This window comes from Neolamprologus brichardi, chromosome 13 (assembly GCF_056152115.1).
Source record: "Neolamprologus brichardi isolate AB-2024 chromosome 13, ASM5615211v1, whole genome shotgun sequence".
In the NCBI taxonomy this organism is placed as follows: Eukaryota; Metazoa; Chordata; class Actinopteri; order Cichliformes; family Cichlidae; genus Neolamprologus; species Neolamprologus brichardi.
The window spans coordinates 12,874,649-12,899,347 of NC_142116.1; the positions used below are offsets into that span (position 1 = coordinate 12,874,649).

Sequence of the window (24,699 nt, forward strand, 5' to 3'; positions counted from 1 at the left end):
TATCCAGCACTCGATGAATATATTATTGTTGTTGTTCTTGGCTTGTGATTTTGCATTTTTATAAAATTCCTGCAGTGATACCGCAACCTTAATATTGGTATGCAAAGGAAAAAATGGCAGAGATTAAAAAAGGAAAACTTACCTCCAGAGTGAGCTCTCGGTAACACCCCCCAGATTGAAGTCATAGAGCTTAGTCAAGATCAGGATCACCTGCAACGTAACCACAACAGACATATTTAATTACAAGTCAAGATCTGCATTTAAAACCTTTGGCTCGGCAGCGCACATTATCTGTCTCCACCTAATGACTTGGAATAAATACAGCATGTCCGCTACTTTTCTTTGCTAATAAATATCAGGCTCATACAGTATGTTAGCCCAATGACAAGTGATCCTCATGTTGTCAGGAAATGTCAGTCGACTAGTGGCAGGATCTGAAAAAGAAAATCCATGAAGGCTGTCAAGAGTTGTGTCTGTATCTCATGTGGAATGATACCTACATGACAGAAAACTCTGAACATAATTGTTCAGTGAACAATGAAAAGAAATGCAGTCAGTGGCTGCAATGCACCATCCTCTCTCATTTCCTTTTTTTTTTTTTAACTTCAGCTTTGCTTTTACCTTCAAAACATTTAAGTACCTTGGCTGCCAAAGCACCAACAGATCTCAAATGCTGATGTTACATGTTGTTATTTTACTCTTTTTACTCATTGGAAGACGTCCAGTTCCAGTTTCGGTGGAACATTTGTTCTCTGGGGATGGTTGGACAATGTGTTTCTGGGGAAACAAAAATGCGGCCCATAAAAGCCTGTCAAGGCACAGAGGGCAGAGTGAAATGGTGTGCAAACGCATTATTGTCACTCCAATGGCATTATAAATGACTTCCCGTGGGGATGCTCATAACTCAGGATAGAAAGAGGGGTAGGGTAGAGAGCTTGGGGTGCTGTATGAATTGTGGGAGAAGGAATGGTAGATAATTACAATCAAAGACTAGAAAGATGACATAATCTTGTGATTTTATTTAAAAAAAAAAGCCATGAAAGATAGGTCCAAAGCTCAATTACAGTGAGTTTAAACGTATTAACCTTATGGGACCCATGGAACGACTCATTAAACCGTAAAAAGCCACACAAGACTCAGAGGAACAATGACACGTATCTAAGTCTGCTTTGAAAATGTTAAAACCCAATTGACCCACAATTTAGCCATCAAATGGCCACTGTGCATGGCTGGGACTATCTGCATTGCAGGTTAATTAACCAATCACACAGTGAGATAAGCATTTGCATAACTAAATGCACCATGTCTGCAAGGTCCAACGCTGGAGTCAGAATCAATTTGGAGCGCAGACTTAGTTAAATGGCTGTGATGTTAGTCCTAATTGCCTGCTTTGAAAAATAGATACAAGAGGAAAAACTGAGCCAAACTGTTGATCGTTTGTCTCTTCAGTTCTCTTTTGCTAACAACAATGAATCTGTGTCACGGGATATTATAAATACTACGAAGTAAATTGAATCTGGATTTGATTTTATCAGTGTCAGAACTAGAGCAGTTCATTCTTAACCACCGGCATTCAAACATCCGGCACAGCAAACGAATCGAGTGAACAACAATTCGATGTTCACAGTTTCGTGGGTTTCAATCATTTCTGCTGTTTTGCACGTGAATTCCAAATGAACCAAATGTGCATAAATGTAGCTGGTGATGTAAAATAACCTTGAAAAAAATGGCCCCAAATGGCAAAACTTGATAACGAAAAGCCTCTCTGCACCCAAGCTGTAATTGCCATTAGGAGCTCTCCCTTAACTGTTGTCAACGTGTTTGTGTGGTTGGCTCATTAACAAAAGCTGACCCACTGAAATGGGTCAGTGAAGATCTACCTCAGGGACCAACAGACTAGTGAGGCAGCTGACTGTTTGGATGATTTGTCCCTAAGTGGATACATCAAGAGTATATCACTGTAGACTGCACGTTCCCACATCTTCAGCGTTATTGATAGGCTGTGCATCTGTGACTCAAGTCAATAGGGAGCAACTACTATACATGCAAATGCCGAGACCAGTAGGGACAGCACACAACTTGCACACCAGATGTGTGACTTAAAGTATGAGAATGAAGGTGCATTAAACACGAAACTCTGAGAGTTTGTGGCGCAGCCTTGCATTTATGTAAATACCGGGAACAAACAAACACAAAATGGCTTCTAGAATTATTTTGAGCCTTCTAGGTAAATACAATTCTCCATGCATATCATTGCTCACTTGCATACATGAAATTAAGTAAGGACCCTGGAAGGCCAAAAGCAGTGCATTTATTCATGTTTATGTTTTATTGATGTGAGCAAAGAGAGCTTTGCCCCGGGAAAGTCAACCAATCATTTTTCAGATTGGCTCTCACCCTCCGAGGAGTTGGGTTTAGTCATCCTTTTATCCAAACATTCTATTCTTGTCGCTGTCTTTTCCTTCTTTGCTTCCTCTTTTCTTTCTTTGATTCGTTCAATCTCACCTCATTTGTTTCTTTCTTCGTTATAGAACAGACTCTCCAATTACTTTCTTTATTTTTAATCCAGCATTTTTCATTTGGCGACAGAGGAAAAAGAAAACATTATAAGGCACACACAGACAGGTTGTTTTTGCCAGAGATTTTAACTCTTAGATGACTGAATAAACAGCCTCCATGGCAACAAGTGTTAAAAGCCATAATTTAATTGTGATTATTTTTTTTTAGCTTAATTTAAAAGACTTACCAGCGAACAGATCTACCAGAGTTTTTCCTGGCTAATGGTTTAGTCACTCTAAAATAGAAATAGGTCAGAAACCTCCTTTCGACTTGGAAAAATCAGTGGGTTACTTTGTGATTTCGTTCAGTTTTTTTGCTGTCACAAGCCGATTGCATGTATTAGCAGCCAGCTGTTTGCTCAGAGGTTGAGCGTGCAACACCACCAACCTCTGGGTTGGGTGACCGTTTTTGATTACAAGGTGACGATCATGGCCTGACTCAGACATACTGCAATGACTTTCAGACAGAATAGTGAAGGTTTGGAAATAGCTCACATGTTGCAATCAATCTTAGTAATGCACGGATAAGCTCAACTCGTCTGCAAAGCATCTCTTTGCAATGGAGCACTCAACTAACTACTTGAGTCGATTGTTTAGATATGTTTTGTTTATATTCCTACATAAAAGCAAGGTTTCTGAGTGTCTTTGTAATTTTTGCTGATCCTGCAGCCATCCTGCAGCAACTATGTCACTATTTGTGGAGCAATTTCTGAAGTTTCACAACTATAAGGTTCTTGGGGGAGTCTGAATGTGAGGAGTGTCTGTGAATGTCAGTATCTGTGTCTGTAGATGGCAACAGACTTAACGCTCCCAACTTAACCACATTCAATCTCAAACTTAAAGCAGACTGATAGCAGACTGACTCTGTCCTACCACGTTATTGCCTGCATCAGAATAGGTTCGAAGACAGCAATTTACCGCGTGTTCACAGACCTGGTCCTCATCTCCGAAGCAAACATTTAAAATGCAACAAGATCAGAAGAGGCATCTGAACATAGTTGGTGGGCAGAATATTTTCGACACAACTCGCAATTTAGGTATGAATCATCTCTTTGTACTGTACTGAAAAATGGCTATTAATAAAATAAAATAGACTGTTGCTGCACATCAGCACAGTTATTTCGTGATTTCTAGCACCAAGCTTCAAATGGAACCTGTTGCTTATTCAGCCCCCAGTAAAGCATAATTAGGCTGGCACCCCTCAAATATTGTTTCTGCCTAATTGGGTAGTCAAGGGAAGCGAAGGAACCCTTACTCTAAACATCACACCTCCAGACTGTTTTTTTTTTCTGCTCAGGAGTAACACATCGCGGGAAGTAAAAACAATCTTTAGAAATGCGAGAAATGAATCCACTTTCATGTGGATCTGGTGCTGTTTTTGAACATAACCAGAGGGGACAACAAGGAGCTAAATTAATTTCCAAGGGACCCCCAAAGTTGATACCAGTGAGTGATGTAAGGTTCATTGTAATAACTCAGCTAGCGGCTGATGCTCAGCGAAGCACTGACATATCTCGATTTTGTTACTTACCTTTAGCCTCTGCAAAGTTCACTGCTACAATGACACACATTTACATTTTCATGAATACACATAAGCTTTGTATATTGTACTGCAGGGTAAACATTCATACAGTGAGCGAGCCATCTCCTGGGAGTGACCCCCGTCTATCTGAGCCACAAACGTCTAACAACTCACTGGAATATTTCAACACTAATGGAATTATTTTCATGCATTAGATATTTTATTTTAAAACCAAAATATTCCACCTCTCTCTCTGACAGCTGTCTGGAGGTCAGTTTTGTGATCTCCCAAAAGAGTAAAAGTGGTTTTTGAATCCATCAAGTGACTGAGTAAGACATAATCTGACAAGCCTTGCCTTAACTGGCATGTGAGTAGATACATGTGTACAGTCTTCTCTAAGAGCTTTTCATGTGTCCAGCTGTAATAAGTAATATGACAGTGCAGACTTGAGAAGCGTCAGACTGGGTTTGAGGTCATTTAGAAATGACGTCACCGTTGGAGAGTTTGGTGATTTTCTTTCCTTTTTTTTTTCACTCATTTTTTCACTCTTCTCTTTCGCCTCAGTCCAACCGGTCGAGGCAGATGGCTGCCCTCGCTGAGCTTTGCTCTGCCTGAGGTTTCTTCCTGTTAGAACTGGATTTTCCCCCCCACACTGAAACAAAGTGCTTGTCATAGGGAATAATCGGGTTTCTCTCTTTCTATGTAATATTTTACCCTACAATGTCAAGCCATGCCATGATTTCATTTGACTTCCTGATTTGGCTATTACTCACCATTTTACCTTATTTTGTTCTCAACAAAGTGTGTGTCATTGAAGATTTTCAACTTAAATATTTCATTCATTAAGTTCTGATATGTGTTTTAGGTGATTTTTTTTGAGCAAGGTAAGAATAATTTCATAGAACAACAACACATAGAGGTTTATAGCAAGTTTCAGCTCAGTGTCCAACACCACGCAACTTTTCTGTTTTGTTTCACAGCTCTCAAAGCACCGTTTTTGGCAGCAGTGGGCAGCTGTTTACAGTGAAAAACCTCCAACACACTCCTGCACAGCAGCTCAGCAGCAAGCAACAGATAGAAACAGTTAGTGCTTAGCTTTTTCACAAGCAAATAGATAGATATATGCCTTTATGCCAAAAATCTATTAGTATCGTTGTAGTTTTAAGTCTCATGTTGTAGTCGTTTGAACCAGGTGGTGCTGGTCCCAAAAATTCTGGATCATTCAAGCCATAGCAGAAAGGTTACTGCAGCAAAATAGACGACATGCAAAGAGAGAAATCCAAGAAAGGTGAGAACTGGTGAAAAAAAATCACTGGTTGACAACAAATATAAGATAAGCTGTATCATAATGAAAAGCCTGATCTATTGTTGCTGACTGAGAACACCCTTGTCATTCTGATTTTGAACTGATACCCTCGGGTCGACGTTCTAGGAAGCCTCGAGCTAGTAAAATGCTTTATAAGGGAATCATTTGTGCCAAATGCAATTAGTATACTGAACAACAAGATACTGCAGTGTATTTCGGTTATATTGAAGTTTTATGTATGTACTATATATGTATGAAAGTGTGCTGATAATTATCAGTATTTTTCTTAATTATAAATAGATTTGTGACTGATGTGAACAATAAGGTTACTCTATTGTATTCTATTCTAGTCTGTTCTATTCTATTATTTCTGCAAATGGAGCCTGGGTAAGCTATGCCTAGCTTTTACAAAATCCCATTCAGAATTTACATAATTTCATACCCGTGTCACCCCATCCACAGGTACTCTCTATGCTCTTTCAAATAAGAAGCAATGGAAGTGGTTTGAAAGAGGTGAAAAATGTACAACACCTTGGGGTGAGCCATATCTAACCAATATTGCTGATCCACAGAGACCCCCTAATGCATTCAGGCTATTATCAAACACCAAAAACTGGTGAATACAGCAAGCTGGAACTCTCCGCTCTACCTAACTCCACTCCATTCCTGTTCAGGCAAATGCAATCTTGAAGGCATAAAAATAAAGCCTGTTTCATTTGTTGTTAAGCTCATTAGATTCTCAACTTCATTAAGGAAATAAAGACAAAAGCCAAGGGCAACAAAGAGTAATTTGAGTAATTTGACAAAGACTGCTTTCTTTAAGTCAACTACCTAATTAATATCCTTGATCTCCTACATACTGAGCACGTTTCAGGTTTGCTGCAGACTATTGCTTTTAACTTTCATCTCCTGTGCTTTGTGGGGGGGAAAGATCTCCATCAAAGCACAAGAAAAAATATTGCTGTTTTGTGTCTTTTGTTGAGCCAAATGGGACTACCAGTGTAGTTGTAGTAAGTCATCCGTGTATCAAAATGAGCGCATCTCTTTTGTTCCACAACAGATTCAACAAAGTAGTCATAAAACGTTTTCCTTTTTTTTGGCCTAAGATTAAAGATTAATATATTCATGCATCCATTAGAAATTATCTGATGCAAACACCTGCAGAGAAAAGAAATACAGTATTGGTTGCAAATTTGCATAAATTTCTTTAAGGCTTGACAGCAATGAGGGCAAAATCAAGATGCACTGCAAGTGGGTGGAGGGAAGAAAAACACAACATCTTGATTGTGGCTCTAGGAGGACGTCTCCAAAGGAGAGCACTTAGTAGAGACAAATGTCTTTTAAGAAAAATTGTGAGGTCCAAGAGAGGCCTTACTCTGTCCTCATCTTAATTGTGCACCAAATTGATTGTTTGTACTTTTGTGGGGGAAAACATACTCGAGGGGATGAAGCTTTCATCAAGTAAACCTCCGCAAAATGTCCCTTGTGCATTAGTCTGCTGTTTCTATGTTTGCTTATCCACTAGACTTTTGAGCTTTGGTCATGTAACCCTGATGCTTCGAGCTTGAGAGGTTTCACCAATCAATTCAGTCCATTAAGAAGGGGGAAATGAATGAAATGGGCAGAATATAAAAGGGTTTCACTTCAATGCAGCTCTATTGTGAGGAGATTTTGTGAACATGTTGTACTTTTTTTCTTGCTAACAACAATACACAATAAACTGTGCTGTTTGTCCTTAATAAGATAAAAGATTGTGATAGATCTGCTTCAATCTTTTTTTTAAAGAAAGTTTGGGGTAAGAAGTCATTGAAATACGTTTAATGGACTGGATATGAAAATATAAACTGTCATGTTTTTTTCTTCCTTATGTTTGATGTTGTTATGCCACGATGCACTGTGGTTTCCTCTAAAAAGGTGGAAAACAAGGAACACAGCATTCAAGGACAGATTTGATTGCAATTTTAGAAGTCATTTAAATGTTTTGACACGTTTAACAAAGTTTTAGTCGCATCCCATGCAATCTAAAATTAATTTCATGCATTGTAAGTGGTGTAGAGAGCCAAAACATTTGTTTTCTTACAGGGTTTTGGCACTGTGCTTCTCTTGATTGCTCAGATTTAGAGTTCATAGGTTGAAGGTACAGTTGGATGTTGTGGGTGCATTATCATCTTATTCATTAAGCCACAGAAAACAACCAAGTCTGAAATATAAAAATGTAATACTAAATGAAAAGTTCCCCCAAAATCAAAACTACTATTTTCATTTTGGAGAACTTTGTACAGTCTAATGCCATCTAGGCATTTCTTCCAGTGTCTTCTGTTCTCTCACAGCTTTGGCTCCTAATGGCTCAGCTTCTGCCTGGAGGGGTCTGAGCTAGAGCCAAAGGCGGTAGTTAGTCCAAATTGAGATTTTGGAAGAGAGAAGCCCTCCACCTAAAATGACCCCCTTCACTGCCAAAAGTGCTGAGACTCAGCTCGTGAGCTAAATGTGTCCCACATATAATTTTGTCTTTCTTCCCCTCTTGCTTATTTGCATTTTTCATAATGCAAAGAGAGTAAACTGGTAAACATTAGTTTTAATAAAAATTACATGCATACACTACGCATTTTCTTTGTCAATTATACTTTTTAAGGAATAAAGTCCTGCCAAGATTATGTTTGATAGGAAAGTTATTTTCCGGAAAGTAATGTGCTATGTTCCTCTTTTTCTTCGTTCCTATTTTTGTTTGCCTGTACAACTACTGTACCGAAGTGCTTGTAATACAGTACAGTACAAATATAGTTTGAGCTGTTTAGTTGTAAATATCTTGTGTTGATTTGGGTTATATTTACCCTGACAAAAAGTTGTAAATACAGTCTAGCAAATCAGGCCCTTCTCCTCATTATTCTGATAAAGACTGACAGGGGGATGCGCTCGGTGGGTTTCAGTGCCAAATGTTGTTTCCAGTTCATTTGAGAATAATTATGTTAATAAAACAAAAGATCAACCCGTTGCTCTTTTTTAAAAATTGCATCCATATTCAGCCGTGGAGTGTAACACTCGAGGTAAGCCAAAACAGTTTCTTCTGTAGAGAAAACTTCGGGTGTTTTACAATAATTTCTTTTTAGTATTGGCTCGTGAATCTGGATGTTCAAAGTGCAGGACTTAGACACCAGAGACTGGGCTTTTCTGATAGACAATACAAACACTTTGAAACCCCCTAATCATAGCCATAATCTCTGATAACTGTTAACAGAGTAAACAAGTGAGATATTCAAATCACTGGTGATTTGACTGGTGGTTTTTCTAAAACTAAAATTCAAGAACAGCATTCTTCCTAACATCAAAACTAACAAGGCGCTGCTTGTTTATCACCACGCAAAGGTTTTAGCATGCTTTGATTGCAATATGTAGATATTTTGTAGATATTTTGTACATTGTAAGAAAGAATGAATTGCGTGGTCAATGTATTGTAATTTCAAAGTGTCAACATTTTGTGAACTGACAGATAGGTTAACAATTCTTCTCATGCTGGTGACTAAAACCATGTGATGTGTATTATTTCTGTTTCAAAGCACACTACCAATTTATAAATAAACATAAGGTTCAATATACTGGCGGTTTTGCCTATTATGTTGGCCATGTATAAATGCATCCATCCAATCATTTTCTTCCTCATATGCAGGGTTACAGTGGGTTGTCACAGGTGAGAGTTAGTTTGTTGCAGGAATAATGCTTAATTTACAGTACTGTGATTGTGTCCACATGCTGAAGTATTTGCCTACAGAGAGGCTATAGAGAAAGGTTTTCACCCAATGCAAATGTGCTCCCCTTCAGTCCTCCAGAAACCCAAGTGCACTTTGCTGAATGTGGATGCCACTGTGCATTTGTTGAAAGTTTATGATTTGACAGGAAAGAGACCCACGGTGTAGTTCAGCAAGAAGGAGAGAAGTGCCAAAACCCCAATCAAAGATCAAAAAATACAGTATGAAAACTACAGACAGCAGCTGCAGTGAGCAGCTCCTTTTTTTTTTTACTGCTTTTAACACACTGCTTCACTTCAGCTCTTTCTATATGATAACTTTGCTCTTCACTGTGGCTGGCTGATGGACCAAAAAAACACCACAACCAAGAGTAGCCCACAGGCTTGATTCTGCCTCCATCTGAGTATAGATGTTCTCTGCAGGTAGATGGGCAGTCCACAGTTACCAGCAGACTGCAAATGTGCTACCAACGGTGAGCCATAATTTCACCACAACAACAGCCTTTAGCCACACATCTATGGCCAATTTAGAATCTCCAGTTAACCTATAATGCATATCTCTGGACTGTTGTAGACAATGCCACAGGCACAGAGAGAGCATGCAAACGCCACACAGAAAAGCCTGAGCTAGCCAATTCAAACCAAAGACCTATTGTTACATTCTCAACTACTTTTCTTGCTGCTGCAAGAGTAGAGCTGCATACAACCAATATAATAAAATTCCCATTACTTCTGGGCGGCAAATTAAGCCATTAAAAGAAGCAAAAAAAAAAAAGACAGAAATGGATAGGATTATAAATCAAAGATGGTCATTTAAACATTCTGAACAGCACTGTTTAATTATAAGTGTGTGTCAAAATCATCGTATGAAATCAGGGCTTACAAGTTGTTTGCTTTGGCTTCAGAGGATGTGAAATGATCACCATAGTAAAGCTAGAATATAATTAGATTTTATTTAGCTATTAAAATAATTTAGTCTCATTCACAGACATTTATAATGATGGCAGTTCAAATGTGTTCAAATACAATCATTAACTCACATAAATGATGTGTAGATCCTGTCAAGTCTTGTCACCATTTCTGCCATTATTTTGATCCATATTTATTTACCCATTTATATAGCTTCCGAATTTGACAATAAGTCAGTTTTTTTTTTTGTTGGTTTTTTTCTTTGCAAAAGCAAGGCGTCATTTAAAATGATTTGTTACAGGAAACCAATTGAGAGAGTACTCTGTTTTCTAAATGTGTCATTTTGTGTTTGGAAGTTTTCCATCATCTCCATTGATTGCACAGTGTGTGTGGCGCTCAAGGGTTGGATCCTTTGCATCTCACTTGATCGGGAAAAAACATTTTCCTCCTGCAACTAATGCATTCCTGTCACTGTAAACAGCCAAGTCAAGCTATTATTTAAGCTGAGTGCCACCTGAGCAATCCCAGTCATCTTTAAACGTGACAGTACCGTCTGTGTTTCTTCTGGTAATATGCTGCTGCAAATCCCAGCAATTCCCAACACACAGTTTGATCAAACTTGTTTTGTGTGATATCAAGAAGAATAAAACTGAAGACTAAATTAGCCTTGACCTTTAGACATACAAAGTTTTAAAAAGGCACAGTTTGTGTTAGCTCGGTCTCTATGTCAATTAATAAATTTGTCTCCCAATCTGAATATGAATTTTATGATTTTCTCCAATCAGAAAACGCATAAATTTGCTTTTATAACCTAATCACAGTTATATCTACCTCACTGCAGTTATTAAAGCTAATTAATCACATGCAAACCTGTCAAGTATGATTCTGCACCCGCTTTGTCTCTTTGATTAAAGCTGAAAAATAAAACGTGTGCATGTGTTAGTCTTACACAAATAACGAGAGAGCGAGGGCAAATCAAGTAATGACAGTGCGCTTGAACATGCAACTGATGGCAGGCCTTTATTTGCTGCTTAAAATGCACTTTGTGAGGCAAATTTAAATTCTGAGTGCTGAGGAAGTGCTGAGAGGATATGTTGATGTGATGCATTATGGTCCCTGAGCACAAATGATTCATGAAAAAAAAAGGGGGCACACATTCATGTCATTTGTGGAGTAAAAACTGGGATTTCAATGAATTATTACTACATCGAGGTAGAGACTTGTAGCCTGTGCGCTATAAAATAAAACTGAGGCAAAAGAAAATAACAATGGGAATGCAGCCTTTTTCTCCAGAAATGTTTAAAAATTGCCCATCCAACCCTGAGAAATTGTGAGGGTTTTTTTTTTTTTTTTTTTTTTTTTGTGTGCCAAATATCAATCTGCCTCTAATAGAGCAGGGCAGAGCTCCAACCACAGCCATAGTCGCAGATGTTCTGACCTTGTATGGGGATGGTTAGGTGCTTAAAAAGGCCTTGATCTTTACTTGAGAGACATTTTCTATCATTAACATTAGCTAACATACCTATTTGCAGCTAGAGAACACTTTTGATTGCAAGCCAACTGCACAAGTTACCAGGTAGAAGGCGACCAGTCTCCAAACAGTGGTGGTCTGCAATCACTAAGTAGTGAATGTGAATTTCTGTTTAATGTGAATTTCTGTGTATCCAGACAACAACAAATTTGCAACAGAGGACAATTTAAGAATCATTTTTTGCCTGATTTATCCCAATTAATCACCATATTATCACAAGTGATTGCTGACTGACTCCATTATATTGCTGTTTTTTTATTGCACCATCTTGACACACCAAAATCACTCTGAAAACAGCAGCCAGCTGCAAGTGATCCGGATCCAATCCTTTGTGTTTAAAGCAACCATTGTAAAGATAATGAGCTTGCACGTTCATTGCACACGCTGGCAATAATTTTGATCATGCCGTAGTATCCAACCACCGTTTTCCATGGTGTGACTACAGCATAAGTAACATAGCTGTTTTAGCTAACATAGCTTTGTTGGCTAATGTGCCTGTCACAGCAGACCAAGAGTTACATATACACTCATTAAACACCATTAACCTGGTATCTCTGGACAGTTGGAGACAATGCCACAGGCACAGAAAGAGCATGCAAACTCTACACAGAACAGTAACAGAAATATGCTATCCAAAATAACAAATTTTAAAAAGGGAAAAAACAACAACAAAACATTTTTACAGATGATAATACTCCTGAAAATCTTTTCATTGTCACTGCAATTCAATGCTATCTTTCACTAATTGTTATTGAGTTGAGTTGTTACTGACAGGCTTTGCATTTATAACTACTGTGGATTTATCTCACCCAGCCTAAGTTGTCCATGGATATTGCTTTTTTGACTAAATTTGGACTAAACGCCAGTCATGATCTTTAAAAAGAGAACCCTTTAAGTCTAAAGTTGGTTGAAAGGTAAAAGATCAAAAGTAATTTGTTTCAGTCTATTGCTGGACTTGAATTCATGTTTATCCTCCTGAACATTTTCTGTTGATTAGAGGTCACATTTTAACATTGTTTAGAAATTTGGCAAAGTCATCTTCAGTATGTTTTCAATGGGTTTTTGCTGGGTTGAACGGTAGCACAAGCACTTCTATGCTGATAATTTGATTCAAGCCATCAAAGCAGTCCTCTGCACAGGCTGGCAAAGTGCTTGTATGCAGGTATACTAAGAGAAGCTAAATTAAATATTTTTTACCTTGCAAAATGTCATGATGTCTCTCTGGATTTATACTATCCAGTGTCATTTCAGCTCTCTACCGATCTGGAATGAGTTTTATTCCCTTTGTTAATACAAATTAAACCTAGGGATGTGTAATGAGTCAGCTAGATGACTGCTAAGTGGTTGTGGCCATCACTCAACAGGAAAATAAGATGTGGTTAATGTGATTTAAAAAAATAAAATAAAATTCTCAAATGAAAATAATGTAGGGCTTTTTTTTCTGGACAATTTTTAACTTGGTGCATTAAATTGTGTTCAATTTCGCCTTTTTTCCCATTTATTTTTTCCTTCTACTCTTTTAGAGTACTTACTTAGTCTAAGTGTTACTCATATTTAATCACTAGTTCCAGGAACATTTTCACAATATTTTTTTTACAACACAGCAGCACATTTTCTATGCAATAATGCAGAGGATGGCATCAGAGGAAAATGGAATATGGTCAATAGCTCATAAATGTGGCATTATTAACCAGTCTTAATACCATGGGAAATAGCTGGACATGGATCTAATTACCTTTTATTTATAGCTCCACAACAACAATCTCCAATAAAGTAGAAGCTCTGTGTCATCAGTACGAGTAAACCATAAACCATAGTAACCAGGTAACTGCGTCACACGCTCTGGTCACAACCAGTGGCTCAGTATTTCAGTGGGAACTAGACGGGTCTCTTTTTACGCAGCCAACAAGACTGGTGCAGTTTCTATCACCATCTTACAATCACATCAGTGGACAGCACACCCCTAAAGACTTGAGACGGGTTGGATTAATGAACAGCCGTGTGGTGTTGACACCTCAAGGGACAAGCAGGTAAAGGACAAAAATGGCTGTTCGAAAAACTCTTTTATGTTGAATTTTATTCTCTCTTTTTTGTGCATTTCAAAACTCTAAATATACCATCTATGTTAAAAATCAATTAGTAGGAAAAAAATGAAAAAAGAGACATAACTGAAAGAAAATATTAAGTACAAATTAAAGATTGAAGTGCTGCCAATACTATAATACAAAGTGTACCACAGGAGGGAAATAATTTGTACTTAAATATGAGAACAACAACCAACTTTGATTTTCATCAAACGTTCAATGGATCAGAATCCCCTTAGCTAGCAATCGGGGGCAGGATGATGAAAAGTTCATGAAAAACAGGCCTTTTATCAGTCTCTTTGACTGAGTATCGTAATGTTTTTTTTAATAGAGGAATTTTGTGCTAAACTAGAACTGCAAAAGTAGAAAACTGCTCTTGTTTGTGTACAATAGGAAAGTGAAATGTTGTAAGTTATGAGAAAATTTTAAAAGGCACATTATAACTTTCCTCTTTATTTTATCTGAGAACCTCACCAGTGGCAGCTTTTTAATACACTTTTCATCATAATGTAACAGCACCAAACTCCAGTCAAACTCCCCTGTGAATTGGGAACCCATTACATTTGATTTTATGGATCAAGGAGCTCCTGTGCAACCAGCTTTGGCATGCTAAATGGAATGGCTGTCTATCTAATGAACAGTTTTAAACACAGGTGTCCCCGAGGGCCATGCCATTTCCTCCTTTTTATTGTCTATTTGTACTGATAACATGTGCAACAATAACGGCCTTTCTCTGGTTAGGCATGCGTACAGCATGACTCAGGAGGCCAGTCTGATTCCCACTCAGCGGCTGCAATGGACGATGATGTTACAGAGCTGACAGATTGACTTGAGTCTTGCCACCTCACAAGAAACAACTCCCCCCCCCCCCCCCCAAAAAAAAAAAAAAAATCAATAAATAAATAAAATAAGAGATTAACAAGTCCAAAGGTGCCCAGTGGGATTTATAAAGGGCACGGCCCGTCCTAAAGCAAGTTTTTAACAGTAGCTTCATAGGGATGACCAGCTCCTTATTGTCATGGTTTATATTTACATTATTTACAATGACACACAGTATAATTTCTGAAGCAAATGCTCAGACTAAGTGAAGTCAATAAAGATACTCATTACTGTCTGCAGCTTCGACACAGTGTCCTAGTTTGGTCAGCTATCTGTGAGGAGCTTGGTCAATCAGGAGACTAAAATCATTTGGCTGCCAATAACTCCATGATCACCAGCTGGCTTGCACACTAAGACTTTTGCCTTCAGTGGGGTAGAGAGGGGGCTCTCTGCATCCCTTGAGTGTAGGATGTGGTGCAATGGCTGTTTAGAAAGATTACCAATAGTCATATCACAGCTTGAACACCCATGTGAGGAGAAGACTGAAATATTGATTTGCCATATAGGACCATCAACAGCCAAGTGTATTTATTAGTGTTTTTAATTAGTTTATTTTCTGTTTTTATGGCACACATCATTACAAATCATGAATCTTTTTATCACCATCCCCATTCACATTCAGCACAGACTTAAGGAGTAAGAAACATGCACAGCCAATCGATACATGTAGCTAAGAACCATTCATTTCAAAGGGAATTAGTACATGTTTTATTCCCATGGTCGACTCCAATCAATGTTATCTCTCCTAAAATCAGAGACCAGAGAGCTATGACTTAGGCTTTGATGTCTCAGACAATCACTGAAATCTAATAATACTTGAGAGACTGATTTGTGGACAGATTTTGGGGTTTTATGCAATAAAATTCTTTATCAAATCTGAACTCTGAGGATACCCCGCTGGAGTTTTCACCATCACCATCTACATCTTTTTCATTTTACTCCCTGTGGAATTTTACATCTTGGTCAGATCACAGGCAAAGTCTTGAGGTGAATATTTGATAGAACTACCCCACACCACAGAAATGAAGTAATTTTCCTTCAAATGTCCCTGTAAGATTGGATTTATTATCAGTCATTTACATCTAATATAGCCTGAGCTATAACATCTAGTCATAAAATGCCATCAATCTAAACTCTACTGTTTCAGTCGTACTTTTGGGACCATGGAAAGGAGTTCAGACTGTATAAATCTCAAATGTTGACAGCTGCAGTGACAACCCCATCAGCGATAATCCAGTGAACAGTGTCCTGCAGTAGCAAAGGCCATCGTTGGTGAAGACATCTCAGACCAGCAGCATATTTCACATAGCAATCCATGAATCAACGTTATTATTAGTTATATTTCAGGACCTTCTTCAATGACCAACGTCTGTGATGCCTCTTATGTTATGACATACACCACAAAAGAAATTGCACCAGATAAGAACACGCTTATGAGGAACATGTAAAATGATATAATTCACCCACTGAAATATGTCTGCATTTTGGGATAACACATGAATATTTGCATTTTTTCTGGGACACCGGGATCTTTAGATGTGGTCTCAGACTAATGTTTCAGCCGCACACCCGTTTGCCCAGCAGACTAAGGTGACTCAAATTACCTGAAGTAAAAAATGCAGAGCAGCTCATTTCTTTTGAACAAGCCTGTTTGTAGTTTAAAGATCTTTGTTCCTGATAAATGCTGCCAGTTGAAAACATTTTTGCATGGTGGATATATAAAGAGAGATAAAATCTCCATGGCTTTGTCTTTGTTATGGTAAAAAAAAAAAAAAGTGCATGTGCATTTAGCTGTGGTGTAGGTGTGTGTGTGCATTTGTGCATCTATGTGCATGTTTGTGAGGATGTGGATGTGTGTGTTTGTAAGGGTGTGTGACTGTGATGCGGGCAATCTGGATGTTTACTGCAATGTCTTGTCATCCATTTAAATTGTGCATAGTCCCATCAAGACGTGTTGAAGTGTATCATACTGCAATACAGTATTTAGACGGGCAATTGAACAAGTATCAGCTAAGTGTGAGTAAATGTCAGTGACAAAAGCATGTTCAATTTGCCAAAAATGTCAAATAGTGTCTCATCAGCATCACATAAAGGGCCAGGTTGGACACAATCCTTTTTAATTTGTTGCCACTACACCTTCCTGGAAGGCATTACTTGATTATTTCATAAATTATTAATGTGTTTTGATTGCTGCCAAACAGCCTGCACCTTCCCACGGCACTGTCACATCACATTTACCTAAGGGGTTAACTGTTGTTTTAAAGTTCAGGTGGCGAACAGTTTGTTGAGATAACCGATTCCATTACTGTTTGAAAAAACACGAGGGAATCCTCCAAGTGCACACTTATATCCATCTGGTGTCCAAGCAAACAGGCGCGCAATGCGCAAACACTAATAATCTCTTTATAGGTAATAAAAGAAAACACAATTATGGTTAAAAAAAAATAGCAAATGCTCCAAGTTAAATGCTTTGTTAGAGTGGAATTTATTTGCAGGAACGAATTCTTTTTGTGCGCACGGAATCAGCTGTGCGTAAAAATGTGACAGATTGATGCGCATCTACTGAATAATAAAAACGTCTATATCAGGTAGAAACAAAGTTAAATATCACCGGTGTGTGGGGCATTTTTATGTTCTTTACACCTTTAAAATATGATGAAGTGTATTTTTGTAAAACTGAAACTTACGCTGCTGTTGTGCCCGGACCAGTGCACCATAGCCTGGTTGTGTGCCGAGTCTCCCGACAGAGCAAAAGTAGAAGTGTCCAGGTGAGGTTCGTTCTGTCTCGGGTTTGACACTCTTGCTTCCTCTCCGCTGCGCCGATACTCGGGTCTTGCGCTGGAAACACCTTGGACAGTTTGCACGAATCTCTCTCTTGAATACGCTTCTCCACTTATACTCCTATCCACGTTTTCGTTGTATGTTGCGCCCACACTCCTCTTTGCCTTCTTTCTTCCGGCAGAAAATGTATTTTCTAACATTATATTCGCTTTGAATCGTCCTTCTTTGTCCTCGAAAATGTTATCATACTTTTTATCGGGAATGTTGAGACCGCTGCTATAGTTTGTTTTGATGTCGATCGGTGCCTCATTTCCACTCTGTGTTTCGTTCCACACTTGCTGGCCATGGTTTCGTTTCAAAGCCCCGGCTGTATTTGTTTCATACGCGCTAAAAACTTTCGTGTTATTGTCGATTTTCAGTGAGACTTTGATTTCCGCCGATTTTCTGGCCACACGTGCGTCCAGTGGCGTTACATCCAGTCGATAAAATCTGTCGAGTTTTGTGGAAAAACTTATTTCCGCGCGAGCCACAAACTTGGGGTGAAAGGGGCAGAGCAACACCAAAGCCAAAAGAGAAAACCCCCAAAATGACCAAAGTCCCATTGTGGTCTTCCAAACTGACAGTCCACCAGTGGGGGGAAAATACAGAGAGCGGCAGAGCTGTTCAACTTCTAAAATATTCAAGGCATCATCTTTATGAGCAAGAAGCCATTCAGGAGACCCGCTCACGTCCAAGAATTTGTCAAAGTGAGGGACCAGTTTGGGAGGCGCTGCGCATCAGACAAACGCACCGACGGTGAGTGACTGCGGGAACGGTTGGAGCTCATTGTTCATGAGGACGTTTGAAGAAAGAAAACATTTATAACGTTGTAATCACCCGAAATCATTTTGAAATTATTCCACAATTCTATTGTGTTTTATTCAGTAACATCTTAGACTCTTTATGTTGCCTAAACCTATGCAATTTGTCCAAAACAGAGCTTGAATGACTCAGAGCTGTTGACAGCAAAAGTAATTTGTGCTTTGCAGTACCCTGTTCATTCTGTGGCAACGTTTTGCCTTTGAAATGGCAGGAAAAAAAAACATCATTTGCTTGCATCAATCAACACCGGATTCACTTGTCAAATGTGCACGCGCGCGTAAGGGCGCGTTTGGGGAAAATTCAGATGGACTTTCTGATAAACATCCATGACTGATATCATTTTAAAATGCATTGCAGCAGAGATTCGGAATTATCTACCTTTCTTTGTCTGTTGACACTGTAACTTTTTTTTTTCCAATTACGCCACACGGTGTGCCTCAGGCCTTCTACTGCACAACAGCCCAGGATAGAAGAAGAGCTTTGAAGTCATATAATGATATGTTTGGCACCATCTTCATGACTTGTGTTGCCACTGAGGCAAGAAGGATCAAGTAGCTCTTTCAATCTTGGCACTTCGACAGTTTGTAATATTCCATCATTTTTAGAGTGTACATTTGAAAACTGAGTTTCCTCCAAATCAATATGCAATTTAAAAGGTATTAGTTTCAATTAGTGCAGCTAAATGAATCCTGAAAAGGCAATTCCAACTTCCTGCTGACTGAGCTGTCTGTCAGTTCTTGAAATTGTGTGTCAATATTTTAAAAAGTACTCCTGAAATACTTGTTTGTGCTATTTTGAGTGCATAAGTGCATTCACAGTTGCACAAGCAAGCCTAAAAGTACACCATACTAACCACTGTGACGTCACCCTTAGCTTTGATCTCTGCATTTTGAAACCTTAACTTTAGGATTTTGGCTGGCACCACATTTAATTTTTAAGCCAAAAGTTACATTATATGGATGAAAGGATGGAGTGAAAAGTTGTGCTTTTTAGGAAGGTTTCCTAGTAACCTACATTTGAGTGGTGAAACACACATTGGCTAATTAGTCCTAAAGTAATAGACTAATAAAAGGTGTATCTCCATGTTGGTCTTGTTTCTGCATCATCATAATAATGTTGTTCCAGCATCAGCACTGCAATTGACCAATCATGTTGTTGTGATGTCAGAGCTTTGCTATGTGGTAAAGACATGTATGTTTCAACCAAGTTTCATGTTGGTTCCATACATGCCAACCTTCCCGATTTTTCCGGGAGAATACCGAATTTCAGTGCCCCTCCCGAAAATCTCCTGGAGCCACCATTCTCCCAAATTTCTATTGATTTTTCACCTGGACAACAAAATTGAAAAATCATATCTTAGAATTCATAGCGCGGCCCAGCCAATTCCAGTTTCCAGCAATGGCAGCAGCTACTTAGTTTTAATATTACTCTTTCTGGGTCGCAAAATAAACATTTAACATATTTTCAGGCGAGAAATCGATTTGGCTGAGATTAAAGTTATTAGATCAGATTAGATTAAATTTAACTTTATTAATCCCTCGGGAGGGTTCCGGGGGTTTCACACAGCCAAATAAACATCAAACAGAAAACTGATTAAACAGAAATGTGAGATGGTCGAGAATTTATGCCAGCGTCCGGTTATATTTTAGACAGCAAGGAGCAGACGGCAGAGTTTCACTCCACCGAGAGAGCTCGTGACGTAATTCTGAAGGCTAGACCGTCCAATTTCACAGTCACTCACTTCCGGCCTACCCGGCTTTCGGAGGACCTGGCCCACAGACCGCGAAGGCCAGGTCCTCAGGAGGATGCAGCCTCTGAATTTGGATGCCCCAAAATTCCAGCCAATAATAACGGTGACATTTAACTTATTTTATCCAATAAATAAACACTGTAAAATTCAAGTTTTTTGTATACATATATATATATATATATATATGTGTGTGTGTGTGTGTGTGTGTGTGTGTGTATATATGTATATATATATATATATATATATATATATATATATATATATATATATATATATATATATATATATATATATATATATGTATATGTATGGGCTGTTGGGGGGGGGGGGTATACATATATATATATATATATATATATATATATATATATATATATATATATATATATATATATATATATATATGTATACCCCCCCCCCCCAACAGCCCTTTTCAATGTCTCCCTAATTCTGAGGTCTCAAGGTTGGCAAGCATGGTTGGCTCCATGTTGGATAGCATTAGCTAGTTTTAAATAGCACTAGCTAACTTCATGGCTAATGCTAACTGAACTGCTAACTGAACTGGTCAGTTGCACTGTTAATCCTGGACCATCATTGTTATAGTGATGCAGGAGTCACACCAACAAAGGGATATTACATTGTAAAAATGCTGGATTTAAAATCTGAAGTACCGTGTTTATGTATGTCCAAACTATTGTGTGTGTGTTTTTTTAACAGACTTTTATATATGCCTTTTATTTCTGTAAATTTGGCCACTTTAACATGGAAGTCTATGGGGAGCGAGCTGCAAACAAGCACCCAGAGAAATGCAGTTTTCAGCACATGACTACATTTTCCAGCTCCAGGGGTTGTCCCTTGGCCTACGCATGCAGCACATCAGTTCTGATAACAGTCATGCTGAACATGGAACTGATCTCTTCTTCCTTTCAGTGGTTGCAATTTCGGAAATTGTAGGGTCTTGACCTTTCAGCATAAAGCATGTTCAGGTGAATGTTGTTGGCACTTTATAAGTAGACCTGGATTGAATTGAATTGAAACAAAACAGAAAGAAAGGGCTGACCAACCAAGCCAGTAGCAAAGGAGATTGTCAGTGCTATCTAGGCAATTAATGGTGGCATTTTTCATCAGCTATTAATGTTACATGTCTTAATAGCTGTCTTTGGTATAGAAGAATTTAGTACTACATTTTTGATGAGAGGATCAAAAATATGACAGCTGTGGTGATAATCACAGTCTGATTCTCCTGTCTTCATTTTTGATAAGTGAACAGTTTGGACCATTCAATTTGAAATAACACCATCTTGTTGGAATTTGCGCACTATGTTAATAAATATGCATATACACAGTGCACTACATGGAAGCGTAGTCCACAGATGTATTCAAATGGAGACACAGTGATAGGCCTATGTTTACATCTGCCGCCAGACAGCTGCCCAAAGGACAACAATAAAGAGAAGAATTTTCATCTTTTCCAAGGACGACAAGCACGACACAAAAGCAGTAACCAGATTTGTTTTTGTATGTCACTTACATTTTGAGATAAAGTGAGAGCAATAATACCCGTCAAGGTTAAAAAAATCCATGAGATACTTAAAAATGGATCCCACGGTTGCATGAACATGAAAAATAGAGAAAAAAAGCCAACTGTCCCATCTTATTCTTCATTTGATAGTGAACAAAGTACTTCAGAACAAGTAAAACCAAATCATAACGATTTTCAGATTTCATATTCAGGAATGCAGCTTTTTTACTCTACTGTTACAACTCTCAGCAGCAAAATCATGCATCTGCTCAGCTGTAAAACATAGTGGAATTGGGGGTTGAGAAAATTTACAGCCCTTGAAAACTGTGCAGCAAGAACAACCCCAAAACAATTCACTGGGAGGACTGACGTTGACATGAGTTCAGTGCTGAGAACAGCACCTTCGGATCATGCACACATTCACAGACAGTGCAGTGAAAACAGCAATCAGAAGGTAAGCCGCCAGTCCCATCCGCCTCAGAGGGCTCAATTCATCGGTTTTTGGCATGGCTGTACAAACAAATTGAGATTCATACAAGTGAGTACTCAGGGCAGCAGGTGCTACTGTTGCATCTCCACAGCACGCCAGACAGCTAACTCTCTCTACAGGCCATTCCCGCCAGAACGCCCCTGCAATGAGGGGGTAATTGGACTGATCACACTCTGTTTACCCATTATGCTGCTAAAATGAAGTGGGTTGTTCCCAAACACACTGTGACAGGCCAGGGAGGGAGGAGGAGCCTCTTCTATCAATGACACATCTTTTAATCTATACTAACCTTGGGCAGGAAGCATTGTGCGAATTCGCTGTTTGCCTCATTGCGCACGTTCATGTGTGCGTCTGTGTAAGACAGAGAGGAAGAAAGAGGAAGAGGCAAGCATTTGTACTTTTATGAAGAAGTATCAGGGGGAGAGTTTTTAATGTGTCTGTGCCCTACATCCTGTGTGTGCTTTCACTATGACAAGGAATATTGCATATCTTCCTGGGTGGAGAACATCTCAAATTCTGCATAAAACTTAGCTACAGTGAAAGAGAATAGGCAAAAAGAGAGATGAGAGGACAAGACTGAAAACTGTGTACATCGGTGTAGCTCATTTAATTTTATATGCTCCCCTCCCCAGTGTAGATCATTAGCAAGATTATCAGATGTAATCATCTCATTTCTCTTGGCACATAACTCTGACAATCCTTGCAAATGGTACCATCCTCTCTCCTGTTTCAACCGAAGACAGGAAGCAAACTCTAAAGCTTTCAGGACAAAATCCCATTTGTGCATCTGCTGTCTGCATCCCAAGCTTGTTAGTTCCAACACTTCAGTGATCCCGGCGGAGCAGACGCACAAGCAGTAGCAGGAACCATAATGGCCATCACCCAGACAGCTCACACTCGCATGCAAGAGATGAACAGCAAGGTGCACTCCCCACACTGCTATACCCATGCCATTAAAAAGGGAAACTTTCTTTTATTGCAGATGGCAAAACACTTATTTTGTACCCCCTTCATCGTCTAGATGAAATAAAAGGGATTTTAAAATCACAGTGGGAGGAGTAGTTTAGGACAGTTTGCCACTGCTATAAACTGGCCCTGTCACTGAAAACGGGTCTCAATGGTGAATCACTGTATTACTATTATCGCTTTGACATATTTGTTCTTGGGCCTCTTTCCTGTACACGATGAACACAGGGAGCAGCTTGGCAGGATATCAATACAATTTACTTGATCTCTTAAAGCTGTAGTTCATCTGTCACGCACAGCAGTGATGTTTTACTTTCAGCAGAAATGTGTTGGGTCAGTTATAGGCGTTACTCCTTTAGCTATATACATTTACATAATGCAACATCATTGCAGTTCATTTCCAATTAATCACAACTTAGATTGACATCAGTTTGGCTATTGTGCCTCCCTGTCTTGATCAAATTGTATCTCGGAACACAGGGATAAAAAGATGTCTGATTATTTATCAGTCAGGTTGTAAACCAGTAGCTCTTATGATCCCCACAATACTGTCCAAAAGTCCTGAGCTACCCCTTCATTTCTTTATAGTTTGTTAGGAAAATGGGACATGGGTGCAACAATTTTTGAAACATTTTTAAACTCATGTGGAAATACAGTATTTAAGGCAACAAGAGATTATTTATTTATAAGAAAGTTGAAAACCAATATTTGGTATGACCATCTTTGCTCTTCAACACAATGTGACATACATGTTTGCAACAGGCTGCTTGTATAAAAATGATAAAGGTTTTGCTGCACAATGTTTTTAAAAAGCAAAATCAATTGCACTACACAGTAGTCCTGAAATAGAGGAAACGTGTTTAAATTCATACTTTTTTTCTTGTATTAGCAAATTACCATGATGAATATAAGTTGAATCAATTAGGAAAGACTGCATTCTCAATTATATATTTTAAAAAACTAAAGGATTATTTAAAATCTGAGCACCTGACTTCTTTTTAGATCGTTGTAAAAATGTTGAAAAAAAATACCATGCCTTTGTTTCTTAATAGAACTAAGTTTGAATGTTGCATCAGTATTGGTAAATTCATGCTAGAAATTAACATATTTGACTGGGAAGGCATGTGACTTTCTGCCAACCATGTGTCAAATTAACAACTTTCAAGATGTAAGAGAAAATACATGAATAAATTATTGAATCAGCTTAATCACTTTGGGGAGAATCTGTGTATGAACAGAGGCTCTCAGTAATGTTTCTGAATACTTCCTTTTGCCTAATTATGTCACCACACTCTTCAAGGCCTTTATAAAATATGACCAACAATATAATCAGATAATTATAAAGTTGGTCTGTTCATTCTTATTAAACATGTTTGTTTATTGCCACTGGAGAGTGAACACCATCTGTTATCAAAGAGAAATTCTTTGACCCACACTGTAAATACCTGATCCTTCTCCTACAGAAAAGCCAGCCATTTTCTGCAGATACTGTTCTACTTAATCAAATTAACATATGAATTCTTTTAAATCATAGCACACTTGTTACCAGTTTAGTTTGAAGTTGATAACAACTGGCATAGGGAGTGACCTCATATTACATAGTCGCTTTATTGGCTACACCTGCTCAATCACATGGCAGCAAGTCAATGCTTTCAAGCATGTGAACAATGTGGAAGAAAACAGCTGCTCAAATAACCTCTGGTTGCAACCAAGGTATGCAAAAGGGTCTCTCGAAGCTACAACCCATCAAACCTTAAGCTACAGCTGCAGAAGACCACACCAGGTGTGAACCCTGTCA

General features: G+C 38.6%; 1 protein-coding gene across 2 annotated transcripts in view; it reads right to left on the reverse strand.

The window, feature by feature from the left end:
* Positions 1-18,039, reverse strand: part of sorcs3b (sortilin related VPS10 domain containing receptor 3b) — a 51,965-nt gene extending 33,926 nt beyond the window's left edge. For both annotated transcript variants that reach the window (XM_006783745.2, XM_087850182.1), the window contains exons 1-2: positions 17,219-18,039; positions 143-210 (exon numbers count right to left, since the gene is read on the reverse strand). In XM_006783745.2, the coding sequence (XP_006783808.1) occupies positions 143-210; positions 17,219-17,914 (764 nt within the window). In that variant the 5' untranslated portion in view covers positions 17,915-18,039. The remainder of the gene's footprint in view (positions 1-142; positions 211-17,218) is intronic.
* Positions 18,040-24,699: the final 6,660 nt, after the last annotated feature.